The sequence below is a fragment of the Chamaea fasciata genome, unplaced genomic scaffold (assembly GCF_029207755.1).
Source record: "Chamaea fasciata isolate MVZ Bird 193981 ecotype frontalis unplaced genomic scaffold, bChaFas1.0.hap1 SCAF_29, whole genome shotgun sequence".
Taxonomy (NCBI): Eukaryota; Metazoa; Chordata; class Aves; order Passeriformes; family Sylviidae; genus Chamaea; species Chamaea fasciata.
The window spans coordinates 4408025-4421424 of record NW_027094114.1 but is presented as its reverse complement, the minus strand read 5'-3'; the positions used below and the strand labels follow the sequence as shown (position 1 = coordinate 4421424).

At 51.5% G+C, this 13400-nt stretch overlaps 1 protein-coding gene across 1 annotated transcript; it reads left to right on the top strand.

Moving 5' to 3' along the window:
* Positions 1–12073: 12073 nt before the first annotated feature.
* LOC136302507 (olfactory receptor 14J1-like) lies at positions 12074–13006 on the top strand. Its single transcript, XM_066205980.1, has one exon. It carries the CDS (start codon positions 12074–12076, stop codon positions 13004–13006), a length of 933 nt encoding a protein of 310 aa, XP_066062077.1.
* Positions 13007–13400: the final 394 nt, after the last annotated feature.

Here is a 13400-nt window from a genome sequence, read left to right as displayed (position 1 = left end):
GCTGCCAGTTGGCTTTTTTCCACTTTTCCAGCCAGCCCCACAGAGCATTGGCTACCATTCACGAATCAGTGTAGAGGTAGAGCTTTGGCCACTTCTCTCTTTTAGCAATGTCAAGGGCTAATTGAATAGCTTTGAGTTCAGCAAGCTGACTTGATCTTCCGTTTCCTTTAGTGGCTTCTGCAACCTGTTGTGTGGGGCTCCATACGGCTGCTTTCTACTTACGGTTCATTCCCACGATGCGACAGGAACTATCAGTGAAAAGAGCGTAGTGTGTTTCTTCTGCTGGCAGTTGGTTGTATGGAGGAGCTTCTTCAGCTCGTGTCACTTGCTCCTCTTCGTCCGTGAAACCGAAGTTTTCTCTTTCCGGCCAGTTTGTAATTATCTCCAAAATCTCAGGGCGATTTGGGTTTTCAATACGGGCACGCTGTGTGATGAGGGCACTTCATTTGCTCTATGTGGCATCGGTGGCATGGTGCGTGGAGGGAGCCTTTCCTTTAAACATCCACCCCAGCACTGGTAGTCGGGGTGCTAAGAGGAGTTGTGCTTCTGTGCCAATCACTTTTGAGGCGGCTTGAACTCCTTCATAGGCGGCCAAGATCTCCTTCTCTGTGGGAGTGTAGTTGGCTTCAGATTCTCTGTAACTTTGACTCCAGAATCCCAGTGGTCGGCCTCGGGTCTCTCCTGGCACCTTCTGCCAAAGGCTCCAGGACAAACCGTTGTTCCTGGCTGCAGAATAAAGCACATTCTTCACATCTGGTCCCGTCCTGACTGGGCCAAGGGCTACTGCATGAGCAATCTTTTGCTTGATCTGGGCAAAGGCTTGTTGCTGTTCAGGGCTTTAGTGGAAATTGTTTTTCTTGCGGGTAACCAGGTAGAGAGGGCTCACGATCTGACTGTACTCAGGAGTGTGCATCTTCCAAAAACTTATGGCTTTTAGGAAAGCTTGTGTTTTTTTTTTGCTGGTCGGTGGAGACATTGCTGTGATTTTATCAATGACTTCAGTGGGGATTTGCTGCCGTTTATCTTGCCACTTTACTTTCAGGAACTGGATTTCTCTGGCAGGTCTCTTGACTTTGCTCTTCTTGATGGCAAACTCGGCTTTCAGCAAAATCTGGATGATCTTTTTTCCTTTCTCGAACACTTCAGCTGCAGTCTTTCTTCACACAATGATGTTATCAATGTACTGTAGATGTTCCGGAGCTTCACCTTTTTCCAGTGCAGCTTGGATCAGCCCATGGCAGATGGTGGGGCTGTGTTTCCACTCCTGGGGCAGCCGGTTCCAGGTGTACTGCACGCCCCTCCAGGTGAAAGCAAACTGAGGCCTGCATTCTGCAGCCAGAGGAATGGAGAAAAATGCATTGGCAATGTCAATAGTGGCATACCACTTCATTGCCTTGGACTCTAGCTTGTACTGAAGTTCCAGCATGTCCGGCACAGCAGCGCTCAGTGGTGGAGTCACTTCATTCAATGCACGATAGTCCACAGTCAGTCTCTATTTTCCATCAGACTTGCGCACAGGCCAGATGGGGCTGTTGAAGGGTGAGTGGGTTTTGCTGACCACCCCTTGGCTCTCCAGCTCACGGATCATCTTGTGGATGGGGATCACGGCGTCCTGTTTTGTCCGATACTGCCGACGGTGCACTGTCGAGGTGGCAACAGGTACTTGTTGTTCTTCTACCTTCAGGAGTCCCACTGCAGATGGGTTCTCTGATAGTTTCGGCAAGGTGTTCAACTGCTTAATGTTCTCTGTCTCCACAGCAGCTATTCTAAAAGCCCATCTGAGTCCTTTAGGGTCTTTATAATATCTATTTCTGAGGAAGTTTATGCCCAGAATACATGGAGCCTCTGGGCCGGTCACAATCGGAAGTTTCTGCCACTCTTTTCCGGTCAGGCTCACCTCGGCTTCAACCAGAGTCAGTTTCTGTGATCCCCCCGTCACCTGGGCAATGGAAATCGGTTCTGCCCCCACATGTCCTGATGGCATTAGAATACACTGCGACCTAGTATCTACTAAAGTTTCATATTTTTGTGGCTCTGATGTGCCAGGCCATCGAATCCACACAGTCTAAAAAACTCGATTTTCCTGTGCCTTTTCCTGGCTAGAGGCAGGGCCCCTCTAGCACTGGTTATTATTCTTTTCTTGGACATACATGGTAGAGGTTCTTTCGAGGGAATCTGACACAGCATTCCCACCTCCGTAATACCTGGCAGCTGGCTCATGGGAGGCTGAGGCTACTTTCATTCTAGTGGAACTCCCTCTGTTAGCGTTTCTCTCCTTGAGCTTACGTACCCGTGCTGCCAGGACAGAAGTAGGTTTCCCATGCCACGCTCCCATGTCCTCCTCATGGTCTCGCAGATAAAACTACAGGTCAGCTCGAGGGGTGTACCCTCTCTCTCTCGCTGGGGGATGTTGGGCTCTGATTTTGGGGCCTGTGACTCGCACCGGTGCTACATGGGAACTGTTCCTTCTCATTTCCTCTCTCACCTCTTTTATCTCTTCTTTGAGTTCTTTCACCACCGCAGAGACATGAGCTTGCATTGGGCCACTGATTATACTTTCATAATTTCTGAGCTTGTTGGCAACAGAACCCACTGTCTCTCGGTTATCCTCGGCATTAATTGTTGCGATGAATGTGGCGTATTGGGATGGTCTATGAGTTGCCAGATTCCACAACATGTGCTCTGTGCATTTAACCTTGTCGGGGTCATTATCATGCTGTCCGGTCTTCCCAAAAAGTACTTTCAATACTGCCACTTCTCTCAACTGTTGGATTCTTTCTTCAAGGGTCTTCCATCGCATTCTATTGTTGTGCTCTTGCATTCTGTCTCTGTGGACAAATCTTTCTTTCACACTCATTAGAAGTCGTTCCCAAAGGGGAAGGGGCCTTTGCTCTCTTACAAATACCTGATTTATACCTGAGTCCTGGGTCAAGGGTCTCAAATTCCTTGCTTCAGCACTATCCAGTTGCACACCTGTACCTATAAGGTCCCAGACTCGAAGTAGCCAGGCTGTATAAGCCTCACGTCCTCGTCGTGCAATATCTTTTTGCAGATTACGTAGACTTTCATATGTCAGGGACTCAGTGATGATCTCAACCTGTGGCTCTTCTGTGGGCTGTGAGGACCCTCCTTTTTTACCCTTAATATCAGGATCTGACGATTTCACTTTACACTTCCTTGTTTCCACAGGGGCGACTGCTGCTGGCTGTGGCTGCCCTTGTGGTTCAGCTGGAACCTGGACAGTTGTAACATCTGTGGGTTCCACTGCTGCCCCATCAGTCTCTGCCTTCTCGGGGCAGGGGGAGGGTTTTTCATGAGCTGGGGAAATGTACTCCTTCAGCATTTGGCCTATCTCTTTTACCAGAACCTCAACTCAATCTGGGTGGGTCCTTTCTGAGGCAGGCTGTGGGGCAGAGTCAGGCTCTGGGGTATCATCCCTATTCTGTGGGGTAGGTATCAGGGTGGTTATCCAGGTCAATCTTCCCTTATCTCTGAATGCTAAATAGAATATGCCTATTAGCAGCACCAGCCATTGTATGATATCATTAGCATTCAGAGAGGATTTAAACCCTTCAAAAACTGGTGGGGCAGACCCAAAGAGATGGGTAAAGGGTTGGGAAAAAGAAACTTCCCCCGGTGTCATTTCCTCACAGTAGGTACCATTGTTAAAGTAACTCCAAAAACACACAGTTAGTGTACGATAGCCCTGAATCCATGTGCCTGCCTTCTAGAGGAAATTAAAAATCCATGAGTTCTTCACCTTATTAAGCCATAAAATAAACTGGATGACAGTCACAGTAGCCTTAGTTATAGGGCCCATGTTTAGATAAGGGCCTGCAAATGGAAGGAATACAGCCACAACCACATGCCACCCAAACCAGGCTAAGTTAGACCACATGATGCAGCCTAATGAGGTTTTTATATCCAACGCACACAAAAGAAAGTACTAGGTTAGTTAAGAACTGCTATTTCTCTTCCCTTTTCTTTTCTCAGTGCCCTCAAGCCCCACGTTGGGCGCCAAAATCTGTCTTGGTTTAGGAAGACAGGTATCTGCTAGGTAAAATTACAATTAGAGGCCCTTTGGCAAAGATTTGGGAAATAGGAATAGCAGTTTTTTACTAGTATGTAATACAAAGCAAACAAACACAAAAAAAACTTCCCTCCCACCAAACAACTACAGCATTAATGACAAACGACAACAGTACCAAGAACCTTGAGGGCTTTGTTTCACAAAACCCAGGGCAGTTTGGTTTCGGTGTCCCTGCAGGATCTTCAGAGCACCAAGCTGGAACAGTGGAAAAGTCCTGGGCTGGTAGCTGGGATGGCAGGGTGTCCCGGCAGGCAGGGGCAGGATGTCCCGGCAGCGCAGGGGGTGCAGGGTCACGCTGCAGCAAGAGGAGCAGCGCCGAAGGAGCCGAAGGCGAGGCAGAAAAGCGGCCCAGTTTCTGCTCGGCGTGCTTTTCGGCGGCTGAGATCCTCGAGGAGCAGCAGACACGCGCCTCCCGAACGCCGGAAGCAGAAAAGCACGCAGCTGCCTCAAGCTTTGTCTTTTACCTGCGTTATCTCCCCCTTCCACCTTTTGTCTATCTCTTGGTTTCAGCCAAGCACTCTCAAGTATCCAACACTCGGTCCCCTTGGCAACCCGTGGGGAAAAAATTCCCCAGAGAAAGAAGGAACAAACCCAACCCCCAACACAAACACAGGTCCCAAATTGGAAAACAAACGAACAAAACCTTGTGACCTCCAGAAGGAGCCCATGCACCCTTGGGCTAGAGCGCTGCAGAAGCCAAAACATGGAGCTTTACTGAGCCCGATGCTCACGTGGAGCACCAGCCCTTTGGTGCCTCAACATGGCAGATCAAAGCCCATTTCCCAGCTGTCACTGGCTGGGGCAAATTCTAGGTCCTGGCAGGACTGCAGCACTCAGCATCCTTTGCCAGCAGCAGCAAGTGCTGGCTGGGCAGAAACTTGCACCTCTGCCTTGCACTAAAGACAGCACCCTCCAGAACTGGCATTTACTATCTCAGGAAAATCTGACTCTGCTGTCCCCACAGCTGTCGGGTTGTGGTAACTTTGCTCATTTTGCTCCTCTTTGGCCTCTTCTCCAGCAGAAGAGAGAGCCATCAGCACTGCAGGTGGCTGAGGAGCTACCACTAACTGTAGCAATGTATCTGCAGCAATGTATCTGCATAACTTGGAATACAAAGTGCTCAAGCCCAACTACCACCTAGAGATATTAGTTACAAGTAGCACCTCTTTGGGAATATATCAAGGCCACAGAGACACAAACTGGTCTAAAAAGAAGAAGAGCCTGGGAAATTGAATACCAGGACAAGAAGAATGAGCTAGAGGCCATGAAGGCTCGGAATTATAGCCAATCAAATTGCCTAAGGGACGTGTGCTGAGCCAGCAATACAGACGAACCAATCAAGAAAGGCATGAAGGTGTGAACAGTGGTCTTACAATCAATAAACATAGTGTAATGTAAATATGAAATGGCTTCTGCAGAAATCCTATTGGTTCTGTCGTTCAGAGGTACTGAGCTCCCACAAGTATCATTCAGATGTATTTGCTGGCAGCCAGAAATGAAAATTCGGGACTCAAGCTGTAGCCCCAAAGAGCAGGGAGATGCTCGAGGAGGCACCACCTTTGTTTTAGCAATTCAGCAAGTGAGCGAGTCCTTCTGTGAAAAGAATCACTACCCTCCTTGCCTTCCTTCTGGCACCTGAGAAGGACAAAGACTGTCCCAAATGCAATTGGCAGGCTGCCACAAGTCTGTGCTTCTTGTGTCTTTTCAACACAACTCTACCCAAAGCTGCAGCCACAGCTGACACCAGAGAGGAAGGCCCCTGAGAGCAGCAGAGTCTGTGGGGGCTGCTAACATTTACCTCTCCTTCTGTGGCAGTGTTGAGTGCTTTACAAACCTCTCCAAAAGTCCGAGAAACAAAAGAGCCACAAAGAAAGGAGAAAGCGTTTAGATCTTGGAGTGCAAGCCAGCCCAGACTGGAGATCTCTGCTGGAAATGCCTAAAACCTGCAGGATGCAGAAGGGCTCTGTCAGAAGGCAGATGATGCATTTTGCTCTCAAGTGCATGGCCACTGGGCCTGAAGCATTGAGGATGACTGCCTCAGCTCAGAAGGAGAGTTTCTTCTTTCTTCTCGGGCTTCAGTCTCTAAATTATGCAGTTCTGATCCTGACCATGGAGTATTTCCTTCAGCAAACTCTTGGAAAGAAAGCTATGATAGGGAGTAGGTTTCTCTTTCAGGGAAGCAAGATTCTTCTCTCTCTATTCGTGTTGCCAGATGAATATAGATATACAAAAATGCTAAGGAAATAAATACAGAGCTGTCCCATGCTTAAGAGACCAGGAGATCTACCAGGTCATTTTCCTTGCTCCAGGCAAGACCTTGGCAGTGTGACAATTTGACAATTTGACAATGCCTTCTGGCCACACTTACAAATTCTGACTGGTACTGAGAGATGGGACAATCTATCCTCAGTTTCTGAACATTTTTGCAGCCTGCCTGACTTCAGACTTGATAGATATTCTACCAGGAAAACACCTGGCCCGTGGTTTTGTGGTCGGACTCACCCGCTGCCGATATTTTTGACTTTGATATATTTTCTCATGGGATTTTCCGTGCTCACAATTGTCTTTGAAGAAAACAAAATTCAAGATGCTCACTTTCAAGCAGAGATCCCAGCTTCCAGGAGGCACAAAAGGCAGCCCCATTGCTGGGGCTCTGAACACTTTGTGGTCAGCTGGCTAACAACAACAAAACAACCTGACAGAAAGCTCTGAAGTAGAAATGGCCAGCAGAGACTGATTTCTCCAGAAGTTCCTATGGGGAATCCTAAATGTCCCTGTGATATCAAACTGAGGAGGAACATTTGGTCCAGCTACGCTGCCAGGTGCACACAATACGCTATCCTCCAGACAACAAATACACAAGACGTACTCAGTAGCTCCAGGGAGTCCTCCTCGATCTGCTGTTGCTGAGCAGCAGCTGTGTCAGCGCAGGAGATGAACCGACTGCCTGGGATCACCGTCTCAGCTTGGGGAGCAAAGGCTCCTTGACACAATGCTCCTGCTGCAGCTGGTTTGGTGCAAGAGCCTGTGTAGATCTGGGAGAAGAAATGAGTTTGGCTTGAAAGGTGGCTGGCAGAGATGACCCTGAGATGCCGTTCCAAATGCAAGCCCTTAGGAAGATGCTGTCAGTCTGCCACACGCAGGGCTCTTCAAATGGATTTTTTGCACGTCCACTTCCCTTTGACTGGATGGCTCAAAGCCGAAGGCTGGTGTTACTGCAGTTCATGGTCAGATTTATGTTCCATTTTCAGGGATTTTCTGAAGGAGGGCTGTAACAAGGACCATATTCCACTTCTTCCCTCTTTTCCCCCTCCAAGGGCTACCGACACACTTGCAGCTCCCTGTTCAAATTTTCTACCTCCTCCCACGGAGTGCTCTTGTCCTCCACCACGTTCAGGTCATGCCCAACCGGCAGCACTTCTGGTGGAGGCAGTTCCTGTGGTTCACACCAATCCTGGGGCACCTCCTCCTCAGTCATTTGCAGGAGGCCTTTGCAGGCTGCCTGGCCAGATGTCAACACTTCCAGCTCGAGTCAAACAGAACAAAGCAGTCAGAGACTACAGTTTGTCCCTGTCAGCCAAGAGTCATCAGCTGTGAGCAAAGGGAAAGAAGAGATTTACAAGGGCTACAGACAGCTTGTTTCCATCCTCCGTCATGGGCACCATGTTCCACTGTCAAAACAACACAGGATCAGGAAGTGCAGAGCCATGGGGGAGGGAAATGCACAGGGACTCCCCCTGGGAGGGACCTCGGGAGGTTTCCAGGCCAGGCCAAAGCACATTCAGTGGAGAAAGGGACACAGGGAGGGGCTGTCTGTGTGCTCTGCCATGGCAGGATGAGATGCAGAGCTGCACAGACACCCAGACCAAGTGGATCCCTGCAGGAGCTGATCTCACTCAGTGGCTCCCTGGCCTCTGCTGCTCTCTGGTTGCTCTGGTTTGATGTTCCCTGGTGGTCACACCCAGCCCCACACACACCAGTGCTGTGTGCACACACACCAGTCTCAACAGTGCCTGGGCCCCAAAGGACACAGGACCTGATGGTTTGTGGTCCCCACGCCAGTATCTGGCACTTGGACATCCCTCAGTACCACGAGCAGAGAGAGCTCCCTTGTCCCAGAGAGTTCTCGGCATAAGGGGGTTTAGGAAAATGGCACAGGCTGTGGGGATCAGCTGTAGGGCATGGCCAGGGATGGGCACTGAACATCACCTCTGAGCAAACCACCTTGATCCCCCATCCTTTCCATTCCTGGGGCCCTTTCTTAGATACCCCATGGGAAATCTCGCACATTGCCCAAATGCCCTTTGTGGGTTTCCATCGTAAATCTCAGACCCCAACGCAGAACCTCCCATGCTCAGATGACATCATGCTGGAAAGCTCTGCCATTGACCCCCTTGGTGAGACTTTCATGAGGAGGTGTCAGAACTTCCCTAAAATTAAATTTTTATCTTCTGGTTTTTTTAAAATTGGAATGGCCCTAAAATATCATGTACTGCAGCCCCCTTGCTGTGAGAAGGCACAACTACCACTGCAACAGATGGTCAAAGCTCCAGATCTTGAACAGGTTTTGGGATGGGGCACTCACTTTTGTGGACAACCTGTTCCTGTCCTGTCAGCATAAACACAAAATATTTCATTCTTATATCAAGTCTGAATTTATGCTTGACAATTTTAAAGGCTTTTCCCTTTCCACTGCCAATATAGGCTTGTAAAAATATGCCAATTTTTCTGGGATTATGACCACGATGTTTTAATCTGAAAAGACCTTGAAAAGACACAAAAATCTCCCAAGATATGATCTGGAGGCCACAAGCACAAAGCTCGTGAGACTAAGGGCCCTGGGCTCAGTGGTGTGAGTAGCGTGAGAGGGCCTGAAGGGGTGTTTCAGAGATGGTGGAGCTCTTCTTCATTGTGTGAAACTGCCTGAGGATGAAATAATGCCAAACAGATCTCCTGGGGAGTTCCAAACTGGACACAAGGAGAGAGGAATTTCTGTCACAGGGCAGGGCTGTGGTGAAAAACATCCCCCAGAAAGAGTCTGGAGCAGCCCAAGGCTCTTTGTGGCCAGGCAGAAGCAGGCAGGACACAGAGCTGTCAGCAAAGGAAGGGCCCAGCCAGGTGGGGCAGCCGGGGGATGACGACAGCCTGCAGGGACAGAGGCGCAGGGCACGGACACCGTAGGACAGCCTGGGCTGCACAGGGCACAGGGATGGGCAGCAGCTGCAAGGCCCTGACAGAGCCAACTCCTGCAGCACTTTGGCCATGGCTGCTGGGCCTGGGCCTGAGCCATGAGGAGGAGACAAGTGACCCTTGCAGGCCTGGGGCCTCATTGCCTCCTTGTCCCTGCTCAGCAGCCTGGCAGGGGCCGCCCCATGCTGCTGCCCTTGGCATTGCACATCCCCACATCCCAGTGGGCCGGGAAGAGCCCTGAGCACTGAGGGAGGGACAGGATGTGCCTTGGCAAAGACTGGGGCTCGGGCCTTGGCCCTTTGCATTCCTGAAACACATGCAGGTTTGCTCAGCATCAGAGACACCTTTGCCTTGTTTGTCCCCACCTGTCATCAGTGCCTACAGTATTCTGCTCTAACTGGAACCTGGGGACATTTTCTCAGTCATGTCTGTCAGTGGGACCCATTAAAACTTTAGGAAACTTTGGAGTTTCAATCTGATTAGGAGTTCTCAGAAAGTTTTTTAAACACTCTCTTAGGGACTGAGTCTGATGTAAACAACACCAAAGCCCCAAGAGGGTCATTAAAATCCTGGTACTGTGTCTGTGCTGCTGAGCTGGGCCGGGCTCCTGAAACAGAGGCACCTCCTGGCAACCAAGAAGAGATTTTTCAAGACATTTCTCCTCAGGAGCAGCTCCTCTACCAACCCAGCAGGGCTGAGGGCACTGCCTGCAGGTACCTGAGAGCTGTGAAGCAGACAGAGGCTTAAAGCAACTGGAAGGACAATTCTGAGATAATTCACAGAGAAATCTTCATAACCTTTGACAATTCTGAACTTCTTCATGGAGAAATCCTCACCACTTCAGACACAGTCAGTCTGTGGCTGCAGGTATCTCCTAAAGCTGACCCAGGACAGGACTGACAGAACTGTAAGGATGGCTCTGCTGCCCTTTTTGCTATGGGGGAGGATGTGCTCCAGAGCGGAGCTGCCCTGGGCACCGTCAGAGGGACAGGGCAGGACTACTCCTGCTGCCAGGGACGGCTGCAGGGGCTGAAGCTGGGGCTGCAGCCAGGGGTGCCCAGGGCTGTCATGCAGAGCAGGTGCTGCAGCCCTGAGGGCTCTTGGCCAGGCCGGGGGATCTGTCACCTGCCAGGGGCAGCTCTCAGCCAGCCTGGCAGCTCCCATGGATGCTGGAGGGGAGCTGTGAGTCCAAGGAGTGACTTCTGCCAGGGCAGTTTTTGCTGCTGTGGGGAGGGTGCTGTGTGTTCCAGGGCTGCTCAGAGCTCCAGCTCATGCCCAGGTAATTTCTGAGGGGACTTTTCATGAGCTCATTCAAGGCAGGAGTTTCCTGCTTGTGTTTCTTCTTTCCTCAATCTGTGCTCCCATTTTTCCCTGACTCAACTTGGAAACAATGGAAACTCAGCTGTGCAGGGCAGAGCAAGGGCTGAGGCTCTTAAAGCATCAGGATGAGGATTCCTGGGAACCTCAGCAACTGCCTCCACTTCCCCAGCCTCCAGATCCATCCAGCATCACCTTTCCATGGTGCCCAGGCCTGGGGGAGCTGCTCTTTAATCCCTGCAGCCCCGAGCAGCTGCAGGGCAGAGCTGTCCCAGGGCTGGGCTGGGCTCTGGCAGCTCTGGCAGGGAAGGAGCCCGGGGCCACAGGAACAGCTCGGGCTGGGACAGCTCCAGCAGCAGAGCCGTGGGCAGGGAGGGAGGGAGGCAGTGCTGAGGGAAGCCCTGCTGCAGGGGACATGTGGCACCTGCCGGCCCTGCCCTGCAGGGCACACACTGCCCTGAGCAGCACAGCTCTTGTGTCCCCTCCCAGCCAGCACAGCCCTCAGCCTGGGGGCTCGGGGCCCTCACTACCCTCCTGGGCCGGCAGAGCAGCCCCAGAGATGCAGGGCATCTCTCCTGCCATGTGCCCATTCCCTGCTGACCACGGCCTGAGGGCCACTGTCCTGCACTGCTGCTGCCTGGGAGGGGCTGTGCAGGGCTGGGCAGGGAAAGGCTTTTCCTCAGGGCCTGGCTCTCTCTCACCCTGCCTTGCCCAGGTGCTGCTGGCATTGCTGACGAGCTCTCTGGGAATGGCAGATCCAGCTGCAGGCTCAGGCCCAGCCCTTGGGCTCCTCCTGTGCAGGCTGAGCACAGCAATGGGGTGTCCCAGCTCCCTCTGCCCCGGGGAGCTCTGGGCAGGGCAGGCTGGGAATGAGCAGAATCTCCCTGATTTAGGGAAAGGCAGGGGCCACTTTGTGTGCCAGGGATCCCTCTGCTCTCAGCAGTGTCACCTGGCTTTCTAGGGTAGCACAGGATTGGACCTCAGAAAGGTGCAAATCCAGGGCTGCTGGGAACAGGAGAGAGGGACAGAGCAGCTCCCCTCAGTCTGCACTAAGGCTCAGACAATGCCCCTGCCTCACTGGACTCTCTGTTCTATCCAGATGCAGCAGAATCTCTTGTTCTGCCACCTGAAATCCCTATCCCTTTCACTTGGTGTCTCCTGTGCCTTAGGAGGAGACTCAAGTTCAAACCCTAGGACTGGCCCCTGCCCTCACTGTTCCCCTGCACTGACTGGGGGTCAGGACTGACTTGCAGGTGTCCTGCAGGTCAAGGTCTGGCTCCTCACTGAACATTGGCCAGCAGCAATCAGGGCTTGAGCAACCAAGGTGAAGGAAGTTCTCCTAGACATAGACAAGGGGGATATGTTTAGTGGCAGGGACAGGTCTGTGAGAAAGACCTTTGACTTTACTGCGAGAAATCTTCCCTCAAAGTCACTTTCTTCCTTCCTTCAACAGATTTCAAGACCCCAATGCAGCAAATGTCCAACAGCAGCTCCATCAGCCACTTCCTCCTGCTGGCATTGGCAGACACGCGGCAGCTGCAGCTCCTGCACTTCTGCCTCTTCCTGGGCATCTCCCTGGCTGCCCTCCTGGGCAATGGCCTCGTCATCAGCGCCGTAGCCTGCGGCCACCACCTGCACAGCCCCATGTTCTTCTTCCTGCTCAACCTGGCCCTCACCGACCTGGGCTCCATCCTCACCACTGTCCCCAAAGCCATGCACAATTCCCTCTGGGACACCAGGACCATCTCCTATGCAGGATGTTCTGCACAGCTCTTTCTGTTTGTGTTTTTCATTTCGGCAGAGTATTTCCTCTTGACCATCATGTACTACGACCGCTACGTGTCCACCTGCAAACCCCTGCACTACGGGACCCTCCTGGGCAGCAGAGCTTGTGCCCACATGGCAACAGCTGCCTGGGCCAGTGCCTTTCTCAACGCTCTGCTGCACACGGCCAATACATTTTCCCTGCCCCTGTGCCATGGCAATGCCCTGGGCCAGTTCTTCTGTGAAATCCCACACATCCTCAAGCTCTCCTGCTCCAAATCCTACCTCAGGGAACTTGGGCTTGTTGTTCTAAGTGCTTCTCTATATTTTGGCTGTTTTGTGTTCGTGGTTTTCACGTATGTGCCGATCTTCAGGGCTGTGCTGAGGATCTCCTCTGAGCAGGGACGGCACAAAGCCTTTTTCACCTGCCTCCCTCACCTGGCCGTGCTCTCCCTGTTTCTCAGCACTGGAACATTTGCCTACCTGAAGCCCCCCTCCATCTCCTCCCCATCCCTGGATCTGGCACTGTCAGTTCTGTACTCAGTGGTGCCTCCAGCTCTGAACCCCCTCATCTACAGCCTGAGGAATCAGGAGCTCAAGGATGCCATGAGGAAAATGATCACACCTGGTTTTCAGAAGCCATAAACTCTCATTCTTCTGCACAGTGTTATTGTGTTACTCATTTATGCTCACTCTGTGTCCTGTATTTTTTGCTGCTGACACAGGAGTTACACTTCTGAGAATTTGTTCCCGCAAACATCTGTGACTACACAATTTTTGGTTCAGCATTTGCCTTTCTAGCAAACCCAGAGACAGTACAACCAAGGAGTTGTGCTACATATGTGCTTACAGAACATAAAGAATTCTGTATTGCCATGTTTGCCGGACATCTTTCCGCCCTGACTTCTCTGGAGCTGAAGGGTTGGTGCTTCTGTGCAGAGCTGGGGGAGAAAATGGAACCCCAGTGCTCCTCATTGCCAGGGAGCCCCAGGGCTTGTCCTCCGTAACCTCCCCTTCCTTTACTTCTACACTCCCCTTC

Bases quoted from the DNA above. Each gene is read 5' to 3' on its own strand.
- LOC136302507 (XM_066205980.1), top strand. From the start codon at position 12,074: ATGTCCAACAGCAGCTCCATCAGCCACTTCCTCCTGCTGGCATTGGCA.